Source organism: Chrysoperla carnea, chromosome 1 (assembly GCF_905475395.1).
Source record: "Chrysoperla carnea chromosome 1, inChrCarn1.1, whole genome shotgun sequence".
Classification (NCBI taxonomy): Eukaryota; Metazoa; Arthropoda; class Insecta; order Neuroptera; family Chrysopidae; genus Chrysoperla; species Chrysoperla carnea.
The window spans coordinates 19,089,531-19,117,296 of record NC_058337.1 but is presented as its reverse complement, the minus strand read 5'-3'; the positions used below and the strand labels follow the sequence as shown (position 1 = coordinate 19,117,296).

At 29.5% G+C, this 27,766-nt stretch overlaps 1 protein-coding gene across 1 annotated transcript in view; it reads left to right on the top strand.

Moving 5' to 3' along the window:
- The window catches only part of LOC123290887 (limbic system-associated membrane protein), a 156,938-nt gene that overhangs the window by 94,824 nt on the left and 34,348 nt on the right, over window positions 1-27,766 (top strand). Inside the window, exon 4 of the mRNA XM_044871247.1 lies at window positions 6,220-6,492. Coding sequence (XP_044727182.1) covers window positions 6,220-6,492 — 273 coding nt within the window. The remainder of the gene's footprint in view (window positions 1-6,219; window positions 6,493-27,766) is intronic.

Genomic DNA, 27,766 nt, shown 5'->3' with positions numbered 1-27,766 from the left:
GATAAAAAATATCGTTGGAAAATTCACTAATTTTACATCTTTGTACTCGACTCTCCACGCATAAAAGGTATAAATTAACGAAGTAAAACAGCAAAGTCAACCATGTCAAGTTGTAGTAGCAAAAGTGTATCATTTTTTACGAGAGTTATTTTTGCAGTGATGAAGTGCAGTGTGGGTCTGAGTGAATGCAATATTGCGAGTAGAAATATCATTCTTTATGTGGTATACACTATTTCTTCCCCATCCCCCTCATATTTTTATCGGTTGCAGGCAAAGGGTGATTTCAAAAAATAGTAGGTACAACATTTATTCATAATTTTTTAACATTTACTCGACGTTTTTATTAGCGTGGTATATAATAGGTTGGCTGATAAGTCCCCGGTCTGACACATAGATGGCGTCGCTAGTATTAAATGCATATTATTTTTATATAGTACCAACCTTCAAATGATTCGTGTCAAAATTTGACGTCTGTAAGTCAATTTGTTTGTGAGATAGAGCGTCTTTTGTGAAGCAACTTTTGTTATTGTGAAAAAAATGGAAAAAAAGGAATTTCGTGTTTTGATAAAATACTGTTTTCTGAAGGGAAAAAATACAGTGGAAGCAAAAACTTGGCTTGATAATGAGTTTCCGGACTCTGTATTTTTTCCCTTCAGAAAACAGTATTTTATCAAAACACGAAATTCCATTTTTTCCATTTTTTTCACAATAACAAAAGTTGCTTCACAAAAGACGCTCTATCTCACAAACAAATTGACTTACAGACGTCAAATTTTGACACGAATCATTTGAAGGTTGGTACTATATAAAAATAATATGCATTTAATACTAGCGACGCCATCTATGTGTCAGACCGGGGACTTATCAGCCAACCGTTATCTATGTCATGGAATCTTTGAACGTAATTTTCAACCAATTCAAAACGTTGGATTCAAGTGACATAAAAAAAGTTTTTCTGTTTATCCTGCTTGGGATCTTCAGAACTAACGCTTTTTCTACATGAAAACATGGTAGTGCCTTGTGCTACGTACTGACGCGTTTATGGAAGTCTATATGACTTATTCCTTGAGACAAGCATATGACTAGTGTCAAGATCAACTGGGAAGTTTGCATATTTCGCAAAATAAATAATGGTTTGGAAAAATAACAAAAACACGTTTTTGTATCTAGCTAAACTAAAAAGTAGAAAAAATGATTAAAAAAAGTAGAATGATTAAAAAAAATATTTTATCGTAAAAATGCGTGGGGTGCTTTAGATATTTTAACATGACTTTACCTATACCAATATCTGTCAATAAAATATTTACAATATAATTGAATTCTGGCACCCCAATCTTTTTTATGATAATCATAGTTAATCATAGTTTTTTTAACTTGAAGCAATTATATTCTACTTTTTAGTTTAGCTGGTCGCCCTATTATCTCAGTTGGTTAAGGCGAAACCAATTCCGTCTGCGGTATGCTTAGGGTAGCGGGTTCGATTTCCGCCGTCGCAACAAAATTAATCTAATTAATAGTTATGATGGGCTGGAGTAGTGCATCGTATATACATGAAGGAAGGGAACTCAGCCTCTGAAATTGAGGAGCTGATAAATGAAATTACCAGCAGAAAGGTGGCAAAACACATGTATGGTATCACAATGGGCTCTATAGTTTAAGTGTGTCCTTCGTGGACAGCCAATAAAACCTAACCTAACATAACCTAGCCTAGTTTAGCTAGTTACAAAAGCGTTTTGTTTATAGTTTTTTTAAACTTTTATTTTTATTTTAGAGAAAATACTCCAAATATTCAGTAGGGACCATTCACATCTCTTTTAATTTAATACAATTGTGCACATGTAAAGGTCTAGTGCAGTATGTCACCTTTTATATTGAGTCCTACCCTATAAATCTGCAATTTAAATATAAAATTAAATCAAAAAATTTGAATTTCTTTAAATTTTTTTAATTCTTAAACAACTAAATTAAGATTTAATTTCATAAGTGTTTGTTTCAACAAGATGTATTTTTTACGCGAACAAACCATCTTCATAATAATCTATAAAGAAATTGCGTGAATAAGATGGAAATAACCATCGACTACCCTCTGCTTCACTTTATGGTAACGGTATTGCATCCACATACTCTAAAATGAATACTTTTATGGGATTTTTGGAAAGGTTTGCTGAAATTGTCCAACGTTGATCGCGTTTTGCGTTATAACTTTCAAAAAGTATCTTTTGATAATAATAGAAAATACAAATTAGACTAAATCCGATTTGCGGCTCTTTACGTTTAGCTGTTCTCGAAGTACGACTAATGTACAAAGCGCAATTTCCTCACGCCTCCAATATTTATTCTTATATATATATATCCATTACAAGAATTAGAAAAGAAACTCCGTGGCATAATTTTTCGGCCTCTATATAACGCCAGCACTAATAGTTGTTTTGATCACTGAATTGTAAAAGTTCTAAAATTCATAGAGGTTAATGCACTGTTTGATGATTATATTATATTCCTAAATGTCAGATAAAATTAAATTTCTGAAAGAATAATATTAATTTAAAAAAATATTTATGGTTAACGCTCAATTGCCAGACACTCGACACAAAGGGAGATCTTCTGTATATATTCATAATGTAAAAAATGTCTGATATTTAAACGATTGTAAACAAAAAAAAATCTATTATATAAAAAAAAAATATTCAATATGACTTTGCAAAAGCATTTTCTTTGATAATGTTCATTCAGTCATTATAATTCATTTTTATTTTATCGAAAGCAAATCCACTCCATAATCAAAGAAGATGGGGTTACAAAATAATAAAAAATAAAATAAACATATCATCAGTAACGAAATTTTTTTTCTATTCTATCAAAAAAAAAATATAAACATTTTTATAATATATAAATGTTTCAGCAATGAATTTTCTACGAAAAATCCCTTCCCCCTAACAGCACGGGGGTTCAAACTAAAAATTTTGCTTTAAACCATATAGACCTCTTTTAAAAATAGTTTTCTGAAGCCAAAGCAAAAAACACCTCCCAAAGCCAGTCCATACACCCCCCAAACAATTATTTCCAGAAAGTGCTAAATTTTTCGTTTTTCGCAAAAATATGGATGAAGGAGTCATTTTACGAGTAAGCCACTAATTAAAAAAACCGAAAGATAATAAAAAATGCTACAATTTAAAAAAAATTTAACCTCGTGGGACAAAATGGCATAAAATGGCAGCCATTCAGGGCCGGATTAATCCTCAACGGGGCCCTAGGCAACCATCAACTTGGGGGCCCTTTTTTCACGTCCGTTCCCTTCTTTTTTCGATTAAAAAATACAAACTTAATCTGACTCAATGCAAAGTATACCTAACATCTCGAATCGCTCTTGTCGCGTTGTAGCTCTTTCAGCATGATTTTTTTTTTAATTGCGAGAAGGATCGTTCGGCAGAACAATTTGTGATCATTAATGTTAAAAAAATCCGAAGAGCTATTTCTGTGTTAGGAAATACATCGGCTAATTGATCTTCCATTAGAATCTTATACAAATGACTATAAGTTGTGTCAAAGTAGTCGGAAATGTCCTTTTTAGGAACTTTGTCTAGTTCGTCGGTCGTCGCCTTTTGAATGTGGCCAATTGAGTTTTATTTTTTTGAGTAAAATTTATTTTCAGTTCTGATTATATTTCCTTTCACTCTCTAGAATTTTATGTTTGTAAGAAAATTTTAGAAGTCTTTTTCATTTTTTGGGGGCCCCCTAAAATCGGGGGCCCCAGGCAACTGCCTTTTCTGCCTACTTGTTAATCCGGCCCTGCAGCCATTTTAAACAATTCACTAAATTGGAAATATTGGCCGAACTATTTAACGGATTTCGTTAAAATTATAACAGAAAGTTGTAAGTAATAAGACCTACTATTGATATTAGTTTCATTAAAATCAATCTAATCTTTTTCAAGTTACAGTCAAATGAACTGTTTTAACATATGTATGTATACATATATATATAACTGGTAGGGGAAGGGACGAAACCCCACCAAAAAAATATGAGGAGTAGTTCTTAACATTGACTACAAACCTACAAAATTTGGATATGTACCGATATCTCCTTTTGCGAATATAAAATAAAAATTATAAAATTTCTGAAAAAAAAAATCCATTTTTGGCGCCATTTTGTTGGTTAAACATGTTGCACCACTCCGGGAAAGTAAAAAATTTCAAAAAATACTTACTTTGATGTGAAAAGAAAAACCCCAAAGTTTCGCTGCCCGAACTTTTAATCCATATAACTGCCTTTTTTTGCTTAGTTTTACTCCAGTACTACCATTCTATAGTTATAAAAGAAAAACTATTTTAAAATTACAAATTCAGGGGCGTATAGCACCAAGATTTTTACAAGAACAAGATCAGCCAAATCGACTTATTTTGAGCTAAGCTATATGTGGTAGAGCAATGTAAGGACATTTCAAGGAACACTTTGTATAGTGATGACTGTTAAGCAATTTTTTCAGATTATTTTTTTAAGTTCTCAAATTTCGAAAATTCATTTTTTCAAATTATTGATCTTTGATATTTTGAAAACAAAGCCAGATACACTTTCGTCGCGTTCTAATAATAATCATTATAAAAATTAGAAATAAAATTAATTAATTACATAAAAATATTTACAATTAATGTACAACCAATTCGTACATCCCTTATATGGGCTCGGAGTCTACCAAGCACATAAGGCATGCAATTTGGAGTTTCGGTCACTTTTTTTGGAAGTTAATATATAAGAACAATGAAAACCACAATTTTAACATTAAATACATTTTTAAGGACCTAGGTAACATTCTAAAACAATTAACCATGTTATTTTAACATTTTTCTATTTTATGTAAAATACTAGAATGGAAAAATGTAGCACCGTACAACCACTAAGAAGGACACTTTGTACCCAGTATTACAGAACAAATATCTATACAACCTAAAGACTATAAAAGTCAGAAGACAGCTTTACAATATGTTTTGTTTTTTTTCTCTACAACCATTTAGAGGCTCAGACTAAGTTAAAAACTATAAACATGAATGCTTGTTTAATTTTTTCCTTGTGTATCCTGTTTCGCTATATTTTTAGTTTACGTTGCAAAACATTACTTGTCTGTTTTTTATTTTTCTTTTCCAAGTGTTTTAATTAATTTTATAATGAACCAAGATATAAAAAAAAAAATACCTACCTAGTTTTATGCTTTATTATTTAAGAATACATAGTTCAATATTATGCTAAGTTGATTAACGATGAATTAGATAATCAAAGTATAAAGAGAATCCATAGGGTAAGTATCATTGAAGTTTACAGTTTTTTATTAGGCTGTAAACACTCTCTAAATTCACCTTTTTTGGGGGTAGTTGGGGGTTATAATCAGTTTTTTACATATTACAAAATAACTGTGCATCAAGAAAAGATGTTCTAGCTGAAGTATTTGTGCACATTTTCGTTTTTTTCCGACTTTCTAGCTTCAAAGTTGAAGCTAGAAAGTCGAAAAATTTTTTTTCCTCATTCAATCAAATGAAAAGTATCCATTTTGTAAGCCGTTAGAGATAGAACAAAAGTTTTCCTTGTAAAAAAATTAACAACTTTCATTTGAAACATTCTTTTGTAAACACTGTTTACTCGTGAGGGCACAACTAAGGAAAAAACTTTGGTGTTCATTTTCTCAAAAACGATAAAAAAAGGGTGTTGATTTTTTTCAGGTTAACTTCAACCTGTGGTTTTGTGAAACATTTTGTGTGAAACAGAAAAGCAAAACAAAAATCCAGAAAATACTTGCGAAAATTTCGAAATTTTCGAAAATCTTTTAAAGTATGTTCTAGAAGATTTTGCTCATTCAACTAAATAAAAAAAAAAATGCAATTTGAAATTTCAAAGTTGGGGCGGGTGAAGGCGAAGGGGTGAAACCTTAAATTCTAAGTACCATTTTTGAACCTCCCTTTCGGTATCTAAATCGACGTGCTTTCATTTAAAATAATCATCACATCAAGTCAAGAGTTTTTAAGGGTGGATAGTTTTGAAATGAACACACTGTATATAAAATATTTATTTACGGCTGGGATCTCGAAGCCTTCAAGTCTAGGTCTTAATCACCACTACGTCATATTTTGATACCCAAGTCATTATATCCAGGATAATTAACCAAATAATTTTGTCAGTTGTTAACTTCATCTGCTTATTCAACTAAAATAAATTCTAATTTTGTTTCAGTTCCTCCACAAATCGACTACATGACCGCCGATGGTAAGGTTGAAGTGAAAAAAGGATCATCTGTACGATTAGAATGTCGTGCATCCGGTAATCCAGAACCAGTTATCACATGGTCACGGCGTAATAACTTATTACCAAGTGGTGAAAAAACACGTGCCTCACCAAGTCTAACTTTAGAACGCGTGGATCGACATCAAGCCGGAGTGTACCAGTGTACAGCAACCAATGGCATTGGGCAACCTGCTATTAATCAAATTAATGTTCATGTATTATGTAAGTATATTTTCAAATCAATTTACTAAGCAGCAATTCAACCATCTTACAAAATTTGCCGGGGTGTTTACTTTGTTCAGAAAAATGTTTCTTATATGGTCCTTCCGGTTCGGATACTAAGTATAATAAAAATTATTAATCAATATTCTATTAAAATTCTAATATTGAGCAGAATCAACTGTTATTCCTGCTAATTTGACTAAAATTAGTAAAAATTTCCACTTTTATTTTTGTTTACTTGAGGTATTTCTAGCAAGAAAGCACTTGTCGACAGATTTGTCCTATTTTTTTCAGGAACTTAGAATAATGTTGCCTGTGAGATTACGAAATTGCGAAATTTTTTGCCGTTTAAATCGCAAGATAAACCTTGAGAGTCAAAGCATGTAAAAAATTGCGAAAAAAAAATTGGAAAGTTGAAAGGAATGTTTTTTGAATAAAAAAATAATAATAGCACCACGTCGTTTTGTAAACGTGATATTAATTTTGACGTAAATTTTCAAAATTAGGAAGTCATTAATTATCTTGTGTTTTAAACGCTCAAAATTTCTGAAACTTTGGGATTTAATAGTATCTAAGCCCTATTCTTAGCCTGTGAAAAAATTCGTTAAATTCTGTTGAAATTGTGTTTAACCCTAGTTTTAGCATAGAAACTGCAAATACCATGCTAAAAATACCTTAAATAAATGTAGTTTAATGGCTTAAATAAGTTTTTACTACTTTTATTTTCGAAGAACAGAGGCAACAAGAGCTACTTCGCTCAAAAAGAATAGAAAACATCACATTTTTGAAATCAACAATGCAATTTCGTAAATTCGTTCTTAAATTCGAATGGAAATTATTATAAATCCAATATCTCATTTGTTTGCCTTTTGCTAAAATAAATGACTTCCTTTTTTTTTTATTTCCTTTAAATAATCTCTTTCGAGTGGCCCTAAAACACACAAATTTCAAGAATAAACCGAGTGAAAATGGACAAATGTTTTCTTGGATGGTAAAACAATAATATCGTACTATTTGCTTGAATAGATTTAAGCCATTCAACACTTTGAGATTGTGATTTATATAATAAAATTTTCATATAATATTTCTATAATATAAAATTTGTACTCTAGAGACAGATTTAAAACATAGAATCAGAATATAGTTATTTTATTTCTTTTAAAATTAACTGCTATCTAAAATTTATAGCAGATAATTCTTATAACAACCTGCACAATGATTCCCTATCGACCATAAAAATTACATAACTGAAATGCTTAAGAGTAAATAATGACCTATAAATCTGTCTTCCTACACATAATTATTATAATTCTACTATATTTACGCTAAATGAATCAAGTGTTGATTTTGAATAAAATCCAAAAAATATAATTTCAAATAGATGTCTGACAGAAAATGAGACCAATTCAATAGTTACGCGAGGCCTATACTACAGTCGGTTTCAATCTTGTCTCGAATATGCTACAAGATCAAGACCAAATGTTAAACGAATAATCTAGACTATATCGAGACGAGACCCTGTAAATAAACGAAACTCAATGAGCCTTCTGTTTAAATTTCGATATAAATTAAAATATTCTTGACTCATTAGGTGTAAGCAAGCCGGTACGAGATGCCAACAAATCTCATGATATTTTGCACAACACTTTCATCTAATCCGTGGGACAACTGGTGTTTTGTTAAATGATCAATAAAGTCTTGAAATTTCATAAGTGGCTTTTTTTGACGAGTCTACCAAACTTTCCTCTTTTTCAAATAGGCATGATCGAAGTATGCCGGAAACATGAGTTTTTCTTTCTTGACAAAAACATACTTTTGTTTTAACGTACTTGCTAGAATTCGAAAATTATTTTGTCCTACAAAAATACTACACCGATGAGTTTGTATACCACCGCGAACATGCCGTACTTACGCATTTTTGTTTTTCATTACACACATTGTTCACTTTTGCGGGTTAATAATTATTTATGTTATCAAATGACCGTAGTGTCCCACAAATTTTTTGCTGTATTGTTTCAGACCGATTGCTTAAATATAACATTATCATGAGACTATACATATTTTTTGATTCGACAATTCTCGTTATCTTTTTTGTGGGACTTATATACTTTTATGTATACTTTAAAATGAGAAACTTTATTTACTAACCTTGTATTTATTTGTAGCACTTAATGTATATGTATGGCAAATATTTTAAACGTAAGTAAATTACTAACTAATCTAAAATGTTAGTAAATTACTAATTAATCTAAAAACTTCCGGTTGTTGTCAAACCAATTTTATTCTAATGAATTATATATTATCTGTACCGAAATATTAGATTGAATATTAATATGCCTACTATTTATTAATATATCCCCCAAATTTCTCATTATGTTAATTTTAAGGAGTTTCCATACCAAAACGAGTGTGTCAATTAATGAGTATCTAATTTATGAAAGAAAATAAGAACATAATTTTCATTTCTAAATTATTTTCATTAATTCAATAAGTGATTCAAAAGAAACCTTTTTACAAAAACCTACAGACCCAGGCGAATGGTGCTTTCATTTCCCATATCGTACATTGGATTCAACAGTCGATTTTTTATATCCCATATCGAGCATTGTATTCAACAGTCGATTTTGAATGTAAGCTTCAGCCAATTAAAGCGAATGAAACATGTTTGCGTGGAGTTTCAAATCAAAGAACTTATATCCAAATGTCCTTGGAAACTTTTTATTACAAATTTAATTGTGATTACAATTTGGTTACGCAAGTTGTAACTGGTTTGCTACTAGTTTACAACCATTCCGTTAACACAATTGTATACATGTGCGTTGGACCTTACAATGTAAACTTTTCATATTGTTTTGTCATGGTTTGAAAATTTAAACAAGCTTTTTCATTATTTGAATTTTTGTCTGGGTTTTTCATTAATTGAATTTGATTTAATTACATTCTTTGTCTTTAGCAGTTAGCACTTATTTTCATACCTTGGACATTAGCCTTGCATTACAATCAGCTGATGATTTCAATGATTAAAGAGGCTGGAGATATATGCTTTATTATACATTTTAATGTGCTGTGCTATATTTGGCGTTCTGACAATAGTTCTTTTTTCTATCGCTAGATAGAGTCTTTCTTAGCATTAAAATCCAATAGAATCCGGATTTTTTAATAAATATAACAATTTCGGATATTTTAATAATTATAAAAAAGTTAAGTGCTATCTTCTCTTTACTTTCCATACACCCAGACCACGCGAATATAGTTTATTTAACTTACTGTTTGTTGATTTGTTAATTAGTAAGTGAAAAAAGGAAATTATTCGAAATACACGAGAAAGTCCAGAAATCCTGGTTGAGAATTTTTGTGCCTCGAGAAATAAAAAAGGCCAAGAAACCAGAAATCCTGATCTAAAAATTATATTTATACATCAAATCAAATTTACATATAGTGTAGAGAATAATGATAATTTCAATGAAAGTATTATTTTTGTCTAAAAGTGCCAATTGAGACATAATACTTTCAGAATACCAACTGTCATACATATAATTTTTTTTTTGCAACGAACCGATACGTGGCTAATCTTTAGTCAGAATGTTAACGGAGATGCTAAAAACAGTTTGCCAAAACATCAGACAGGTAACCGGGGAACGTAAGTCTTAGTGGAAAGCCAAACATGTAAATAAACTTTTTTTGAAACGAACAGGAACGTGGCTGATGTTTTGTTAAAATATTAACAGTGATGTTAAAAACAGTTTGTCAAAACTACAACCAGGTAGCCGGGGACCGTAAGTCTTAGTGGAAAGCCAAATATGTAAATAAACTTTTTTTGCAACGACCAGGTACGTGGCTGATGTTTTGTGAGAATGTTAACAGAGATGTTAAAAACAGTTTTCCAAAACATGACCCAGGTAAGCGGGGACCGTAAGTCAGAGTGGAGAGTTAAACCTGTAAAAATTTTTTACTGGTTTTTTTGCATGTTTGACTCTCTACTCAGACTTACAGTCCCCGATTACCTGGATGATGTTAAGGAAAACTGTTTTTAACATCTCTGTTAGCATTCTGGAAAAACATCAGCAACGTAACTGTTCCTAGACCTAGGTCCCTTGTTGCCTCTCTAATGTTCCGGCTTTTGTTTGAGTAACCTTAAATCTTGCATATCTTTCTTGCTCTATAAGTATAATTTATAAATTTATTACATATTATTCACATACTAATACTAAAGAATAATTACGTTCAAAAGATTAGTTTCTTTATTTTATTATTAAAGAATAACAACTTCTTGAACCAATCAGCGAAATTACAACTGACTGGTAGCATTATTAGTTTTAAATCTAACGAAATCAAAAACGTTAGATTGTAAATCTTTTTTTGCGTTCATAATTTATCGACAGCCTACAATCTGACCAGATTTATAATAAACTAACAATTCTTACAAGAAAGCGGTGACGTATATAAATATAGTCATTGCATAAACAGGTGTTTAAACAATTAACTTTGTTCTCAATTTCGTCAATATTTCGACAATACAATTTTTCTAAAAGATTTATTTTGTATATTCAAATTAAGCTAGAACTTCATGAAAATTGGATTTTTTAAGTGTGATGCACGAATGAATTTATCGGAAGGTGTATCGAATTTAAAAATACAGTTTTTCCAAAAACATTTTATTGTGTTTTTTAAAGTACAACAAGAATCATCACATTGTTATATGTACCTAATCATGCATAAAAAAATAATTTCGATGTAGGAAAAGAAATCTGTGTATACGAAAAGCGTTTAAGTAAATGTTATTTTTATCCTATATAATGTTTATACAACACATACATATTTAGAAATATATACAGCAGATACACAGTTTAATAGTGTATGTTATCTAAAAATGGGGATTTGTTTCCGTATTTTAAAGTGAAATAAAGGGGAATTTATTCAACAATAAGCTAAATTCCTTAAGGCCTTTTTTTTATATATATATATTACGCACAATATTATGTGTGAATATGGTTAAAATGCAATCATTTGTTTATTCATCACATATACACTAACCGTTATATATGTATACTAGAGTCATACCCACCCGCTTCGATCGGTTTAAAAATAAAGATTGATAAAGATTGCTCTCGTTTATCCCCTTTGTATAACACTCGAAATACTGTTAAGTATTGTTTTACACAGGTAAAATATATCTATGGTTTTCTATTTTTTTAAATGTATAATAGTCGTAATTATTCATTGAGTATATCAGAAAAGATGGCCGTGAAATATTTTATATTGACTATTTTTACAGAAATCTGTAATTTATGGTAATGTCAAATGACTACTTTTATCATATTTCCAACTTTTGCTTGCTCACTACACTTCGGGAATTTATGAAAACTTAAATCGGGATTTAACACATTGGCAAACCATAATGATATTTTAACCACATGACATAGTGACCAAAGTTAGAATAAAAACAATTGTCTTAAAGTTTTATATATCTCTTTAACGAACATTTTTTTTTTTTTTTTGGGAAAAATTATTACTATTAAGTGAAAGAAAAAATAATTATTAACTAATTATTACTATTATTATTTCTATTTATTTATCTCATAGGCTCAGATCATGTCAAAAAGGAGCCGGCGCTGTAATAAGTAGTCTCAACATACCAAAAGGAAAATTTTAAAATATATATATATATATATATATATAATTTTACAAATTCTGGCTATGCTGCAACCTGAAGTAAAATGCGGCCAGAATAACCGTACTTTTAGCTTAGGTATGGAGAAAAATTAATTTTTTAATATTGAATATGGCCTCGGTAATGAGTGTTTTTAACATGAAACCATTAACTAAGCATAAAATTATAATAATAGATTTATCGTAACAGCTTAATGGATTTTGTTATTCAAATCATAATCATTATGAAATATCTCGGAAAAAATTTCATTTAATGGGGATAGGTTTTTTCTTCCTAAAAGTATAATCGAGAATATTAAAATAATATTTCAAAAAAAAAAATGTAAATAGATCGTGTTTTTTACCCAAAAAACATGATTTTTTCTTTCATTTTTTTTTTAAACATAAATATGTTTACTGTCGGTATAAATACAAAATATTGTCAAAAATGATTGAAAGAATAAAAAATTTCCAATTTAATTGAACATTTTTAAATGTCATTTTTGATAAAGGTCGATTTATGATGATCGTAAAAAAAATGTTCTTTGCAGAATGAAAAATAAAAACGAAAATATGTTTATCAAAAAACCATCATCAAATTTTTTTCCATCCTAAGGTAGAATAGATATGTGTTGGTTCGATATTTTATTTGTAAATAAAATTTTAATATCAGTGTCATCAAACGACTTTCAGATCAAGTTAAATTAAAAACCGATATCATTTACTAGCATATGCAACTCTATGTATGCATTAAATTTGATTATTAAAAATTTTACTTAAGCATCGTACTTAAGCCTTGTTAAGATACTTTTCACAGCCGATGGATGCCCATACCAGCAATAAACTTTTAATCTCGTGCTAATGTTAATCGAAGACCGCCTCAGTGGTCGTGCGAATTAAATCTTTAAAACGCTCGGCTTCTGACTGGGAGGTTGCGGGTTCGAATCCAGGCAGCGGCAGTGTGAGCAGATATAATTAATGGGGCGATAAAATTGATTACACTGTCGTCGCTTGTATAAGAGCGAAGTAACCGACTTCACCCACGTCTTAAAAATTTAATTGTACATATGTATGTAGCAAAATAAATAAAGACTAAAATTATGATGTGGGTGGCTTCTGTTATAGATAGGTTTGTGAAAGACGGAAGTTAAACCCCCAATAATCAAATTTAATGCTTGATGAAAGGTGTTCCAATTCTTAAACAAAAATTTTATTAACAAAAAATAGTTTAATATTTTTTAACGAAATGATTTTGAAATTTTTTGATGACAAATTTCCAAAACTTTGATTTAAAAAACGTGAAATTTTCTATAAAAATGTTTCTTATCAAATAGGACTCGAGAGAAACCCTTCAGACCACTTGTTTTTGTTTTTTAAGGCGGTACGTTAAGTTTAAAAGATTTGAGAATAACACTTGAAAACGCACGTGAAAAAATTCAAGAGACCAAATTCAAAAAGAAAAACAAGGCTCCCGAATGAGTTACAGGTTTTAAACTTGAAAAAAAAAAATTTTTTTTAATTATACTTTAAGAACAAACTTTTATTGTATTTAAAAGAGGGAAATAATTTTTAGGGAGTCACTCATATCTGACTATTTGTAAAAGTTAGAGGCGCTCAATACAAAATATCAACAATGATTCGAATAACCTCAATGTATGTATGTAACTACTTTTGTTCGGGTAGAATCTTGCAACTCAAACAACTTGCAACTTGAATTTTTTATGTTGAGTGCCTCAAGTCTATTTTCTACTTTTAGTACAGTTAAAGCTTACCCTTAAAAATTATTATTTATTTTAAACTAAAAAAGGTATGCAAATAAATTATGGTGGAAGTGACGGCAAAATCAAGACGCTCAGTCTGTTGAGGATATCTGCTTCAAAATTGAATTGCAAGATTCCAACCGGACAGTAATACATACAGACAAACATTGCCAGATAAAGAAATGCTTGTAGTAATAATAATAATAGTATAAAAATAATTTAATTTTTATAATTTTTTTGTGATTCCATTCATCACTAAAAAAAAAAACATAAATTCCGGCAATAACATTGACTATCATTATTCTGTCTTTGCATACATATCTGCATGTAAACTTTTTTAATTTACTGTAAATGATTTGTCACATTTTAACCCCCGACCTAAAAAAAGGGGTGGTATATTATAATTTTAACCGCTATACATGTGTGCCCGTCTGTGTGTCTGCCTATCTGTGACATCATTGCACCTAAATGGATGAATCGATTTTGATTTTTTTGGTTTCGTTTGACAGATAATTTAATGGAGAGTGTTCTTAGCTATGTTTCATGTGCGAGTTTAGGGTTCCGTTGCCAAAAAATTTGTCGGAGGTTTTTTAAATTTTGTAAATTTCACTTGTACGCTTATAGCTTTTCAAAATAATGCTTATGTTTGTATAGGAACATTTATATACGCCCGTGAGAAAAAAAGTATTTAATATTTTTTTAAATTTCAAATAAAATCCAAAAATTTCCATCTTAAAAATTTTTATTACGTAGGATCAAAAAAGTCTTCAATTTTTTATTTACAATAAATTAGTTTATTGAAAAATGTTCGTCCTTTTTTTCTTTGGGAATTTATTAAAAATAGCACATTGTCATTCAAGAATTTTTAGAGATCTACTAAATTTTTCTCCTTGCTAAATAACCTAAACATTAGCAATTTTATTTACTTTAACTGATATTTCTTAATATTTGCTTTCTTTTGTTTTTCTTAAAGTGTTTGTTTCCCTACAGTATAGTAAACATATAAACCAAATACATGCTTTGTAGCCAAGTAATGAGTTATTTTTAGCTTTACCATACCACGCAACTACAAAAATATATAATATATTGTATGCAAGTACGCTTATAAATTTGATGATATAAATATCGCTCTTCAATCATCAATACTATAACTATAGTCGTCTCTGTTCATCAAATGATGGATCTTCGATGAACTCATAATTAAATTCTAATTTTGTTTTCATCGGCAACCTTATATTTTTATGGTATTATTATAAACAACAGGATTGTCTAAATATTTTAGATAATTTTTTATCACACTCTCTAGATCTTTTTATATAGAAATATTCCAATTGAAAAGGATAATCTATATGATTCATAACTTTTTCAGCCAACTTGAACGATAAAATAATAATAAACAGCCCGATGACCTAGGAATTTTTTGTGATTTTCCGAAACTTTGTTAATCAAAAAATGTATTTATAAAGTTTTATTGCAATCTCTAGTATTATTCTTCAATCCTTGCATATCTCCTTAAATTCAATTTCGTAGAAAGAATTAAATAATTACAAAATTGTCTAGATTTTAACGCAATTACTGTATATCACGTCAAAATAAACCTAGCTTCCTACACCCAGGGCCGGATTTAAATTTCTGCCGCCCTGGGGCACTGAAGAAAATGCCGCCCTATGACTGAAATTTTATTTTAATAGTTTTGATATCTTATTTTTTAAGAATTAGAATAACTAATTAATTGAAGAAAAAAGGACCGCTTCATAACGAGCTAACTATCTGGTTGCAGATAAAGATTTTAACGCAATTCTTTTTTCAGTATGAAACTGTAAGACTTCCCAGCGATGCGTTGATGCAGTAAAAAATTTGTATAAAGTTTGTACTGTATGAAAGAATGAAGCAGCTTCTGGGGCGCATTCTACTGCGTGAACCCAAACTAAATTCATAGAATGAGCAGCACAAGGAGCATGTTCTGCAAGATATAATTTCATGAATTCTTGCCTGTAAGCCCGAATAAATCCCTGATACATTATTCGCGTTATCATATGACTGACTTTGACAATCTGAGAGATCAAGATTAAAAAACTCAAGAACAGATAATACAGCAACTAGCAAATCTTCAGCTTTATGTCCAGAGTTCTCAATAAACATGAGAAAAAAAATTTTTTTTAATTCTTCAAAAAAAAACTATATTTATCAATTCCAGAAAAAAAAATATCAAATTTTATTTTTTCAAACCTTTATGGAAATAAATTAATTTTATTTTAATATAGTTTTCACTTAAATTTAATATATTATAATATACAAAATTTTAATTTGATACATAAAATTATATATTTCTTGAAAGATCAAATGTTTATTTAAAAGAATTAGTTATTTATATATTGTATAGAAAATGTTTTCTCACTTTCCAAATTTTGCCGCCCTAGAAAATTTGCCGCCCTGGGCGCTAGCCCCGACTGACCCTAGTGTAAATCCAGCACTGCGCTACACCACTTGTAAAAACTACTTATAAATAAGGTTATACCAAATTTATTTTAAATTTAGCCTATAAAAATTCATAAGTCAACGTTCCCAAAACTTGATTTGTTAAAAATCACAGAAATAAATTTTATAAATTTCGTTACGCAAATATAGGATAAAATTACAAATTTGATACTCAAACACCTTTGTATAATAAATCACAATATTTTTTTTTACGTCTAAATCCTATGAATGTGTAGTACTTTACATGAATGGCACCCTTTAAGTTTTCCTACTTGTTGTTGTATGTGTATCGTATTAAAAAATATATATTCTGTATATATTTTATATACGACAAGAAAGAAATGTTAACTTTGAAATTGATGGGCTCTTGTCATTTTCTTCATTTCCACATATTTTTCTTTTCGTCGAGTGTTTTTGTCAAAAAATTATTTAGAGCATAAAAATAAATATACATATAGAAAAATATATTCATAGGTACTAAAAAAAATTCGAAAAATATGTGTTGTATAAACACCTAACACATATGGGAATAATATCTTACAAGTTTTGATAATTTAGAAATACCGGTAGTACCATTTTAAAAAAACAACATCAAAATGTCTCCACGAAGAATTTTTGGAATGTTGGTCTTTGAAAACTCCGAAATGTTTAAATTCAAAAGTAATTCATAAAACAAGTGAAAAAAAAAACAATTGACTTACTTAATTGTTGTAGTACCATGTAAAGACAGTGTTGATGACCCAATCAATTGTTTTTTTACGTCATGTAAATAAAGAAACATATCCACTATTAGATAGCCACACACATATAACTGATACCCACAACTTCCGAATCAGATCTCAGATCTTAGGGCTTATTTACTAAAACTGCACATTAAAACATTAAAATAGTATGATTTTCAGCTAATAGATGTGATTAAAAGAATTTGTTTCTACCGTTTTAAAGTGTCAGTGTTTCGTGTTTTTCGATGATTTCACTGTCCCTATTATAAGAACGTCAATGACTTACTAAAACTGCACATTAAAAATATTAAAACTAGTATGATTTTTAGCTTCTCGATGTCGTGACCAAAGCGATGGAGGTAAATAAAGGAAATTGGTAACTAAAACAGATGTTTTTGACGTTTTCAAGTGTCAGCGTTTCGCGTTTTTCGATGATTTTACTGTCCACATTATTATAACGTCAATGAAAACACAATTCCCAAAAAAAGCAAGCCAATTTTCTATTAAAAGCGTTGAAATTGATTTGTTAAAAAAAATTTCAACCCGTTCGATATTTTCAAATAAGAAAGCATTTTCTTTCAAATTACATGATATTGTCTACCGTCAATGACTTAATTTTAATAATCCGACACTCGGACTGCTGTATATAAATTTTAAAAATAAATTTATATAAATATAAATTTTACTTTTTTATTTAATAAAGGGCATACGTACGGAAGCTTGAATAGCTCATGATCAATTTATGAACAAGTGGCGCTACACTAGATTTTTTTAAAATGTGTATTACCCACTAGTATAAAACCGACTATCAAAAAGTGCGCTTGTGACTTGTGGCTATGGATACAAACCTTGAAAATGTGAGTCGGTGATAACTATTCTTTAATTAGCCACTACCGAAACTTGGAATTATTAATAATTTTATATCCGGATTTAATGATAATGTTTATAATTTGTATTATGTTGTTAGTTAAAATTTTTTATTAGTATTATTTAAAAAATATAATGTTTTTATAGCCTTTTCCCTAGGAAGATTAAAAAAAGATTCGCTAGATGGCAGAACTAGGGAGATACAAATATTTTGATTTACTATATTTTGATTTCCTGCCATCTAACGAATCTTTTTTTAATCTTCTTAGGGAAACGGCTATAAAAGCATTATATTTTTTAAATAATACTAATAAAAATTTTTAACTGACTACATAATACAAATTATAAACATTATCATATTATCATTAAATCCAGATATACAATTATTAATAATTCCAGACAGTTTCGGCAATTCTTTGGTTTCGGAAATGGCTAATTAAAGAATAGTTATCACCGACTGACATTTTCAAAAAGGTTTGTTTCCATAACCACAAATCACAAGTGCACTTTTTGAAAGTTGGTTTTATACTTGTGCGTAGTACAAATTTAAAAAATAAACTATTGTTGCGCCACTTTTTCATAAATTAATCATAAACTATTTAGGCTTCCGTACATACGGTCTAATGCCATACCATCTAAACGAACATTGATTAAATATACATCTAGAATGCAAAAAAGCTACTATTTTTACACAATATATATACAGGATTTTTCAACAAAACAAGTTCATGGGAAGTTTTTAAAAGAAGCAACCACATTTACCAATACTATGTTAAAGAAGCTGAAATAATATTCTTATTGGATCCATTTAAATATATTTTTTTTATTTGGTGGGAGATTATTTTATGTAATAAGAACAACACATAAGAATAAAGTATAATATCTATTTATAAAACAAAAAAATAATAAGTAACTTGTATAGACATGTAATTTGTTTGTTTATAGACGTGTAACTAATTATTTTGTTGTTTTATTAATAAATACATATTATACTTTAGTACAGAATTATATTATTACAAAAAATAATCTTCAACCAAATAAAAAATTATATTTAAATGGATTCAATAAAAATATTTTTTCAGCTACTTTGACATTGTATAGGTAAATATGGCTACTCTTTTTAAATACGCCCCATAAACTAGCTTTGCTGAAAAACCCTGTATATATATGTATATACACATTCTTTTCATATCATGCTACAAAAAGTAACATTGTACACACGCTCTAATTCCTCAATACAATTAAACAAAAGTGAAAAAAATACATATCTACATGATGTAGGCAGGACATCACTGTCAACATTTTATTGGGGGTGACAGAAAAATTCATTCACCCTTAACTCACTATTGTTATCTATAACTAACCCAACAAATAAGCATTAAACGCCAGTTTTGTCTTGGTAAAAAATGTAAAGGGACTTTTCATTCATAGAATGAATATTTTATTTCGTGTAAATGACTTTGAAAAAAATTTTTGCAATTAAAAATGCAAGTTTATCAAACTGCCTACTCGAAATTTCATTACGAAAATTAAGTATGTAGCAAGGTTTTCAAGCTCAATGGAAAGCAGACTCTATTCTATAACTGGTAATAGATTTACGAACACTTTAAATTAGAAAGTTGTTCTTGATTAAAAAGATAAAAGAGAACATTTTCTGTTCGAAACTTTTACCTGTAAACCTTTCAGTTTGGGTAAAAACGAGCAGAAAAGTTCGAAACTATTTTTTCGTATCAAAATTGTTATTTCTTATAATTGTTTCTGCAAAATGTGGACGTTCTTTGAAAGAAATTTCCTAAAAAATCCAATAAAAGTGTAAAAAGACCAAATTGAATGAACAAACGCACAAAAAGCTAGATTTTTGCTATGAATTTCTGTCTAAACTATTTATAAAGAACATTTTTCTCATTTCAAGTGTTTATTTAATTTTTGCCAGTTATGAATCATACTGAGTTTTAATCGAATATGTAAATTGCGATCGAATTCGATGCTGGATTCGTCTATAAGATGTGTGCGATTGAAACTAACATTTTTCGTTTGAAACATTTTCCTTGATTAATTTATTTATCGAATTTTAAGCATATGTCAGCATAAAAAAGACATCCTATATAAGACAAAATAGAGTTGGAATGGATTTTAATAAAAAATCTAATCAAACTGTCAAAATCAATAGTTAATCAGCTGAAATACAAATCAATTATAAATATATGGTATATGGGCAAAAATTTGATCTAATTATTTGACCTGTGTGCGTTAATCTCCTAGATTCATGTTGACAAACCAAATGGATTTGGATTCTACGATAAAATATCTCTTAAATAAATAAAAAAACATCTTGAAGCTCGGTCACGTAAAAATGTTGCTAAATTAACGATTATTTTCCCGCCATTTACTCTCTTTACACTTATTATCAGCCCGAAGTTCGAGAACTTATGAAGTTTGCCTTGACCGCCTAGTATCACTTAACAGATAATTGTACTTTTTATATAAAATAAATTAATATTTCCATATTTTTATAGTATCTACTATTTATTATTCAAATGATTATAAATAGAGAAAAACTTAAATGTTTGCATGTTGAACGAAGTTATGTTATATTTAAATGTGAAATATCAACAGATTGGAAACAAAATACAGAACTATGTAAATTCCCCAGATGTTATACAAGATACAGTGTTGAAGAAGATATTCCAATAAGTTATTTATATGAAATATTGTATATCTGATTGGAGTAAATGCAGCTTTTATTGCAAATTTATACCTGTAGTAAAATAAAAAAGTTGTAAAAATACCAATCCTTTCATGAAAAATATGTAATGGACTCAATTGTCTTATTTTATATTCCCGGAATATATAGTTTATAACCAATTTTAAACCTGACATTTAACTTCTGTTTAGAAATATGTCAATTTATAGATAATGGAATATAATAATATTTCTATTTTATAGTCAAACATAAAATATCGAAACGAATTTTTTATAAATAAATGTTGGATAAAATGACGAAATGAAATTAATCAATTAATAAATTATTAATATCACAATATAAAAAAAATTAAGAGACAAGACTAAAACAAGCTAAAAAATTGAAACTGAGTTAATTATTGAAAAATCCTGTACAGGTAGAGTTGATTATTTACATTATTTTTTATAAATTAGAATAGTTTAAAACCAAAATATATAGAGTGCGTCATATTTAAGATCCTCATATTTTCGTTACTTATGAGAATACCGATTTGAAATTTTTCACAGTCATGCAGGTTGATGAGTTACATTTTTTTAAGATACTTAGCCGAAATCAGAACTTTAAGCTGAGCCTACGACAAATTGACAAACAGAGTCGATTCTCAATATTTTGCCTAGCGTCAGAGATGGTTAGAGATATCAAAATAAATTATTTAAAAAAGTTGCTTACCGATTCTCATGACAAAATTCGCACTTTTAATTTTTTCATTATTTTGGTGTTTACTCCAAATAATTCCGTTTATTAAAATTAAGTTTTTTGAAATATTTGAATACATAGCATTATTAAATTATCAATTTGCCCAGTGTTTACATTCCATAGCACACTAGTTATAAAAGTTTATTTTATTTTTATAATTCTAGTGTGCTATGGAATGTAAAAACTGAAAAAATTAACATCCATAAATTACGTGAACATTTTTATACAATGTATATATAAAATATACATAGTATGTTAAGTTTAGTCCCAAGTTTATAACGCTTGAAAATATTGATGCTACGAAAAACTTTTGGTATAGGTGTTCATAGAATCCTCTAATCAGTCCATTTCCGGTTGTCCGTCCGTCCGTCTGTCAACCCGATAACTCATAAACGAAAAAAGATATCAAGAGTTGGACTTCGTAAATGAGAAACTTAGGTCAATTGGGGCGTAGGACCCATCTTGTAAACTGTTAGACATAGAACCAAAGTATAGATAGAAAAAATGTTTCTTATAAAAAAGTAAACAACTTTTGTTTAAAACATTTTTTTGTAAACATCACTGCTTACCCACGAGGGCACATACTAGATGCAAATTTTATAGTATGTATTAATATGTGTAATGTGATCAAAACTGTCTATACATGATATTTCAACAATTAACCCAGTTAATTGTTTGTTTTTACTTGTTTGTATTCAATGTAGACCCCTCTTATCCCTTGGGTGAGATTTGTTGGGACCTCCTTCCTCCTTACGTGTGCTATGCCCCATTGCACGTGATTTATGGATGTCCCATTATGTATTCAAACATAAAAATAATGAAAAAATTAGAATGCAAATTGTTCCATGAAAATCGATACATAGGTTTACTATTTGAAGCAATTTTTTCAAATAGTTTTTTTCGTTATCTCTAGCCATCTCTAACGCTAGACAAAATATTATAAATCAGCCCTATTTGCCAATTTGCAGTCGGCTAAGTTTAAAGTTCTGATTTCAGTTACGTATCTTAAAAAATGTTACTCATCACTGTGCACTGTGTGTTACTGTATGACTGTGCAAAATTTCAAATTGATATTCCTGTAAATAATGAAAATACGAGGGTGTCTTCATCTTAAATGCGACACACTGTATCAATTGAGCAGCTTATAAATTTTATAAAACGATCTCCTACTAGATAGTGTCATTATAACTGAAAATTAGGTTTGGTATGGTACTTCAGCCTTCCTCCACTTTAATTTAAACCCATCATTTAAGCTCCCACGTACTCCATTCAAATTATAAAAGAAATTAACTATGCAAAATTATTATTTATTTATTTAAAGTCGCTTTTTAACGGCGAGGTCATTAACGACTACTATTTACAAAACATTAATTTGCTAAATTTTACCTAATAAATTCACACTTTTAAGAAGGGAGATGGCTCGAAGACATTGTTCTTGATTATTTAATGTTACTTTGATGTTGTTTGACAGACCCATTACTCTTCATTGTTGTTGGAGGCTCTCACATTTCACAATTATATGTGGAACGGTCACTATGGCTCCACAATTTTGGCATGCCTCTGGGTTTGCTTTCGTTATCAGATGCGTGTGGGTGAGTTTTGTGTGTCTAATTCCCATTCTGGTGATCAGAACCTGGTTTTGTCGGCCAAATTTGGGAATCGAATCGAACACACTCTCACGCATCTCTTGCAGCTTGGTATAAAACCTTTTTTTACGATTTAAATAAATGTATATTACATAAAATAATATTAAATAATGTTTACTCTTACTGAAACCCCCTTAAGGATGTACAAGCGCCAGAGCAATTTTTGATAAATGGCTTGATTTTTTTATGTAAAAATCAATTCCGAAAATTTTAGGGGGGGTTGCCCGATTATTATAATAAATAAGTGACTTCAAAAGTAGGCATATTTAACATTGGTCTTATGGGAAAACGGTAGATGGATGATATGTTTTTATAGATTTATCCAAAACTATTCGGGGGAAATTAAAAAAAAAAACTATTTAAATTAGTAAACCTTAATAAATTATTGAAAAAAAAACCCGTTATGCCCGAATAATTGAGAAAATGTGAGCACGATAGTGGGAACAAAAATTTTGAAAAAACATAATATATTATCTATTTTGATGGTGAATTATGTTATAATTTGACAATATAAGACGAAAAGTTAAAATAAAATTTTTCGATATATGGGGTAATTTTTAAAATATCGAAAAATGATATTTTTGTTTAATTATTTATCTTTCGATATTTCGAAGACCAAGGCAGACATCGAAAAATTGTATTCAACAAAGATACAAATAATTTCAACCACAAGTCTTAACTTTTCTTATTGGTGCTACCCAAATCTTGATGATTTGGCTAAGCAGGGCGGAAAGGTTTTTCAACTCATGTAAGTAAAACAGTCAGGTGATTTTAAGATTCTAGATTATTGCCTTTTTCTACGTTATTTATACTTGTATGTGCTTATTTTCTCGACTATGCTTTATACATGCATTTCTCTAAATATACAGTAGTAACGAAGCACAAGCTACACTCAACTAATAATGTCAATAAAAGCATTCAATCTATTTTTTTTTTTCTTTACTATGTTTTAACCAGATCATCTAATACAGACAAACCATTTTGTTTTTCGTGTTTTTAATCATTTGAACCCTGAAAATAAAGACTTTTTCACCGTATCTAAGATTGTGATATTGGGATGGAATGTTATAAATCCGTTACGTAATTTCACTCTCCTACACTTTGAGTATAAACACCCTCAGACATTCGAGCAGAAAGAACGATTTCACTTTTTTCGCAATAATAAAATTTTCGAATTACATTTTTATCAATTTTTGAAATAAAAAAACCGAATATATTTTCTCAATTTCTTCGTAGTAGATTGAACCGCATGACATAGCCTCCATATAGCAAATTATAGCATCATCGCAACTCATTTCCAACGGCTTCCTTTAGTTTAAATGAACTGAGCTCCGGTAAGTGGGCAATCATTTGAGCAATTAATTTTTTTTCTATCTCAAAATTGAACTAGACGGTTGAAAATGAGGGTGTTAGTTGGTAGAATATCGGTTTGGAGAGTTTCAGGGATTTACCTATCTTCCCAGACCTTTTTCCCATTTTATAAAGTACAAAATCATAATTTTTCACGATTATTGAGGCTTTGCGCAATTTCACACTCTCTCTAAATAGGTTTACGGAGGGTTATAATTTATGTTAGCTGAGTTCACGTTACGGAAGCATATTTTTTTTTTTATGTACACTCAGTGTCACCAAAACTTCCATATATTACTATATGTAATCCGTGCATTTTTTTTTTTTGTATGTTTCATGATTTAAATAATATTAAAAGCCAAAAAACTCATTTCAAAAAAAGTATCTAACAATAAACAAGAAAACATCTGAAATTTTTATGATAAGCAAAATCGTCATTACAGTCGGGGGACCTCGAAGAGTAGCCAGTTTTCCACAGAACCGAAAAGAGGTCCCTCGACTGTAATGATTGTAATTGTCGGGGTTTTAGTTTTCGAACTTTGTTTTATTTAAACCATTTTGGAGCTATAATTTCATGAGAAATTATAGATATGCTGCTATAATTTCTTTCTTCTAACATATTTGAGATAAGTGTTATCAAAGCATTATGTCCGCCAGAGGGCACCATATTCAATTTAATTTGACGCCTATAACCATCGGGCAATCAAAACGCCCCTAATGATACCTCATTTGTAAAATTCTGATAAGTAGTTTAGAAAGTAGGTGGGAACAGACGAAAATACATACACTTTAACTATTTTGCGGTTATAATTTCGTCATTTAGAATAACAATATATATATTTTTGAAAAGTGCTAATTACGCCCTTTAATTTTTATACCAAACACGCGACCTATAAATCGAAATTTGATTTTCGATCATTACTTTACTAGAAGGCGCCATATTCAATTTAAAGTGACGCCTATAACTAGCGGGCTAGCAAGACGCGTCTAACGATACCTCATTTGTCAAATTATGATAAGTAGTTTAGAAACTAGGTCCGAACAGAGGAACATACATACATATGGGCCAAACACATAACCCTCGCCATTGTATAGTCGGAGTAAAAAAAAGTTGAAATTAGGGAGAAATATGAGTTTAATGATAGAGCTCTGCTGCTCATGAGTTTTTTTTATTCGCCCTTAAAAATGAATAGAATTTTTGTTCGTTTGCACTTTGTAGCAAATAAATAATAGAATTGCTCTCAGTTTTTATCACCCTTTTTATACACGTCATGTGTCACTCATTTAAAAAAAATAAAAATAAGGGCGAAGTTAAAAAAACGAATATATATCAACGACCGTAAGCTCCGAATGACATGAAAGTGTGTGAGTGTGATTTGAACGATTGAGAAAGATAAGTTTGGAAGAAAAATTTAACCGTGGCTCGAATGTTGAATTTATGCACACCAAGTTTACCGATTTTCGTGCTTTGACATATTTAGCATGTCGAAAGAAATTCAATGACAGCGTTATACGTAGAAAAAAAGGGCAGTATGATTGCAACTATCATACTAATGAAATGCAATTTTTCTATTTACTATTTCGTCAGCTTCAGACACCATGTCCTTTATTTCAATTTTACCAAGGACGTTATTTTAACATCAAACGTCTACCCAATGAATCCAAATAGCACGCAAACGGATCATATAAATGTGATTTAATTATGGGCTTACGGTCTATCACACTCACGTATATTAAATTTACTTTTTTTATTGTATTCTTGAATTTCTGTTTATGGCTTTATTTTAAATTTTTCATTAAATCTTGTATCAGCTAAAATTAAAAAAAATTTCATGTGAAACATTAATACAGAAAATAGGTATTGTCATAATTTTTCAACCATGAGCCCATAGTGCAACAAAAACTCAATTACTCAGTTCAGCTACCTTTTGGAAAATTAAGCGATGAACATTAATAAAACAACACGGAACATAATCTCAAGAACTGTCCAGAATGCAGTACTTTAAATATTCACTCCATTTTATTTGATGAACTATAATAATGAAGGTTTATTTTAAAAATCTGAACGTACTAATTCCGATGAAATTTTGAAAATTTTCGCATACAATAATAAAACTCCAAAAATAATTATCCCTATCCAATAAATGTGTTTATTCACCTTAATAAAAGCTTTTCTTAAGGCCAAAAAAACCTTTTTAAATTGGAATAAAAAAGAATTGATACAAGATATCATTATGATTTTTTAAACTTTTATTATCATTTGATAGGTACATTTGATCATAAAACCATTTTTTTTTAGAATTGATTTCATGTAAATAATTAATTGGCTCTTTGACGTAAGTACATCAAGGACTCAAAAGTACGTTATTGGCCAACGTAAATAAAATATATTAGACTTCTTATGACATCTTACCATAAGCTATTACACAAATTCAATCTCATCAAAATCGGTATACTTGTTTTTATGTGATGCATGAATAAACACACAATTAGACAAGCAGGCAACAAAGTAAAGAGTAAAGGATAGAGAGTAAAGAGTAAAGCGTAAAGAGTAAATATGTAGGGTAGGATAAAATAAACGGTGTTCCATAATGTATGTAAGAAATAATTTTTCTAGAATAGGTACGCAGAAAGGTGGAAGGATAAAGGAGTAACAAGTCATTTCCGAACGACCGGAAGTTTTAGAGGCTGTTGACAAGACGATATCATACAAATTTTTTCACTAAGTAAACTTTTATAGTCGTGGGTTTTTCTTCCGAGGTACCTAGAATTTTTATAATTGCGTGGAAAGCACATAATTTTTTATATTCAGGGCGTTATTTAATTTGATTCATAAAGTACGCAATGCAGAGTTAGCTATGAATTAGCACAATGGGAAAATTTTGAATTTTGTGATGTGCAAGCACACAGAACAAGTTGTATATTTTTTTACACAATAGATCAAAAAATGTAGTATGTATTAATCGCCCACATTTAGGTTCGACGTCCCTTCTATATTTAGCCTAAAACAAAACAACCTTCTATTATACTTTGAAAATAATATTCATTTCTAGAAATAATTGTCGATATTTGAGAGAGCTTCTTATTTTTCAAGATGATAAAACTCACAACAATATAAATGTATATTCTTGAAACAGAGAAAGACAGATGTTAAATCAAACCAATTGAAATTCAAACGTAAACTATTTACATTTTATAAAAATTGTCATATAATAATACCCTATAGGGAAAAAAAGTAAATCATTGAGGGAAGAGTCATTTCATTGTATACAATTCTATGACACAATTCAACATTTATCTTTCTATATATATTTTTTCTTTCCAATTTGTTTTAAAAACGATAGAAGAGCCTTGGGGTGGGTC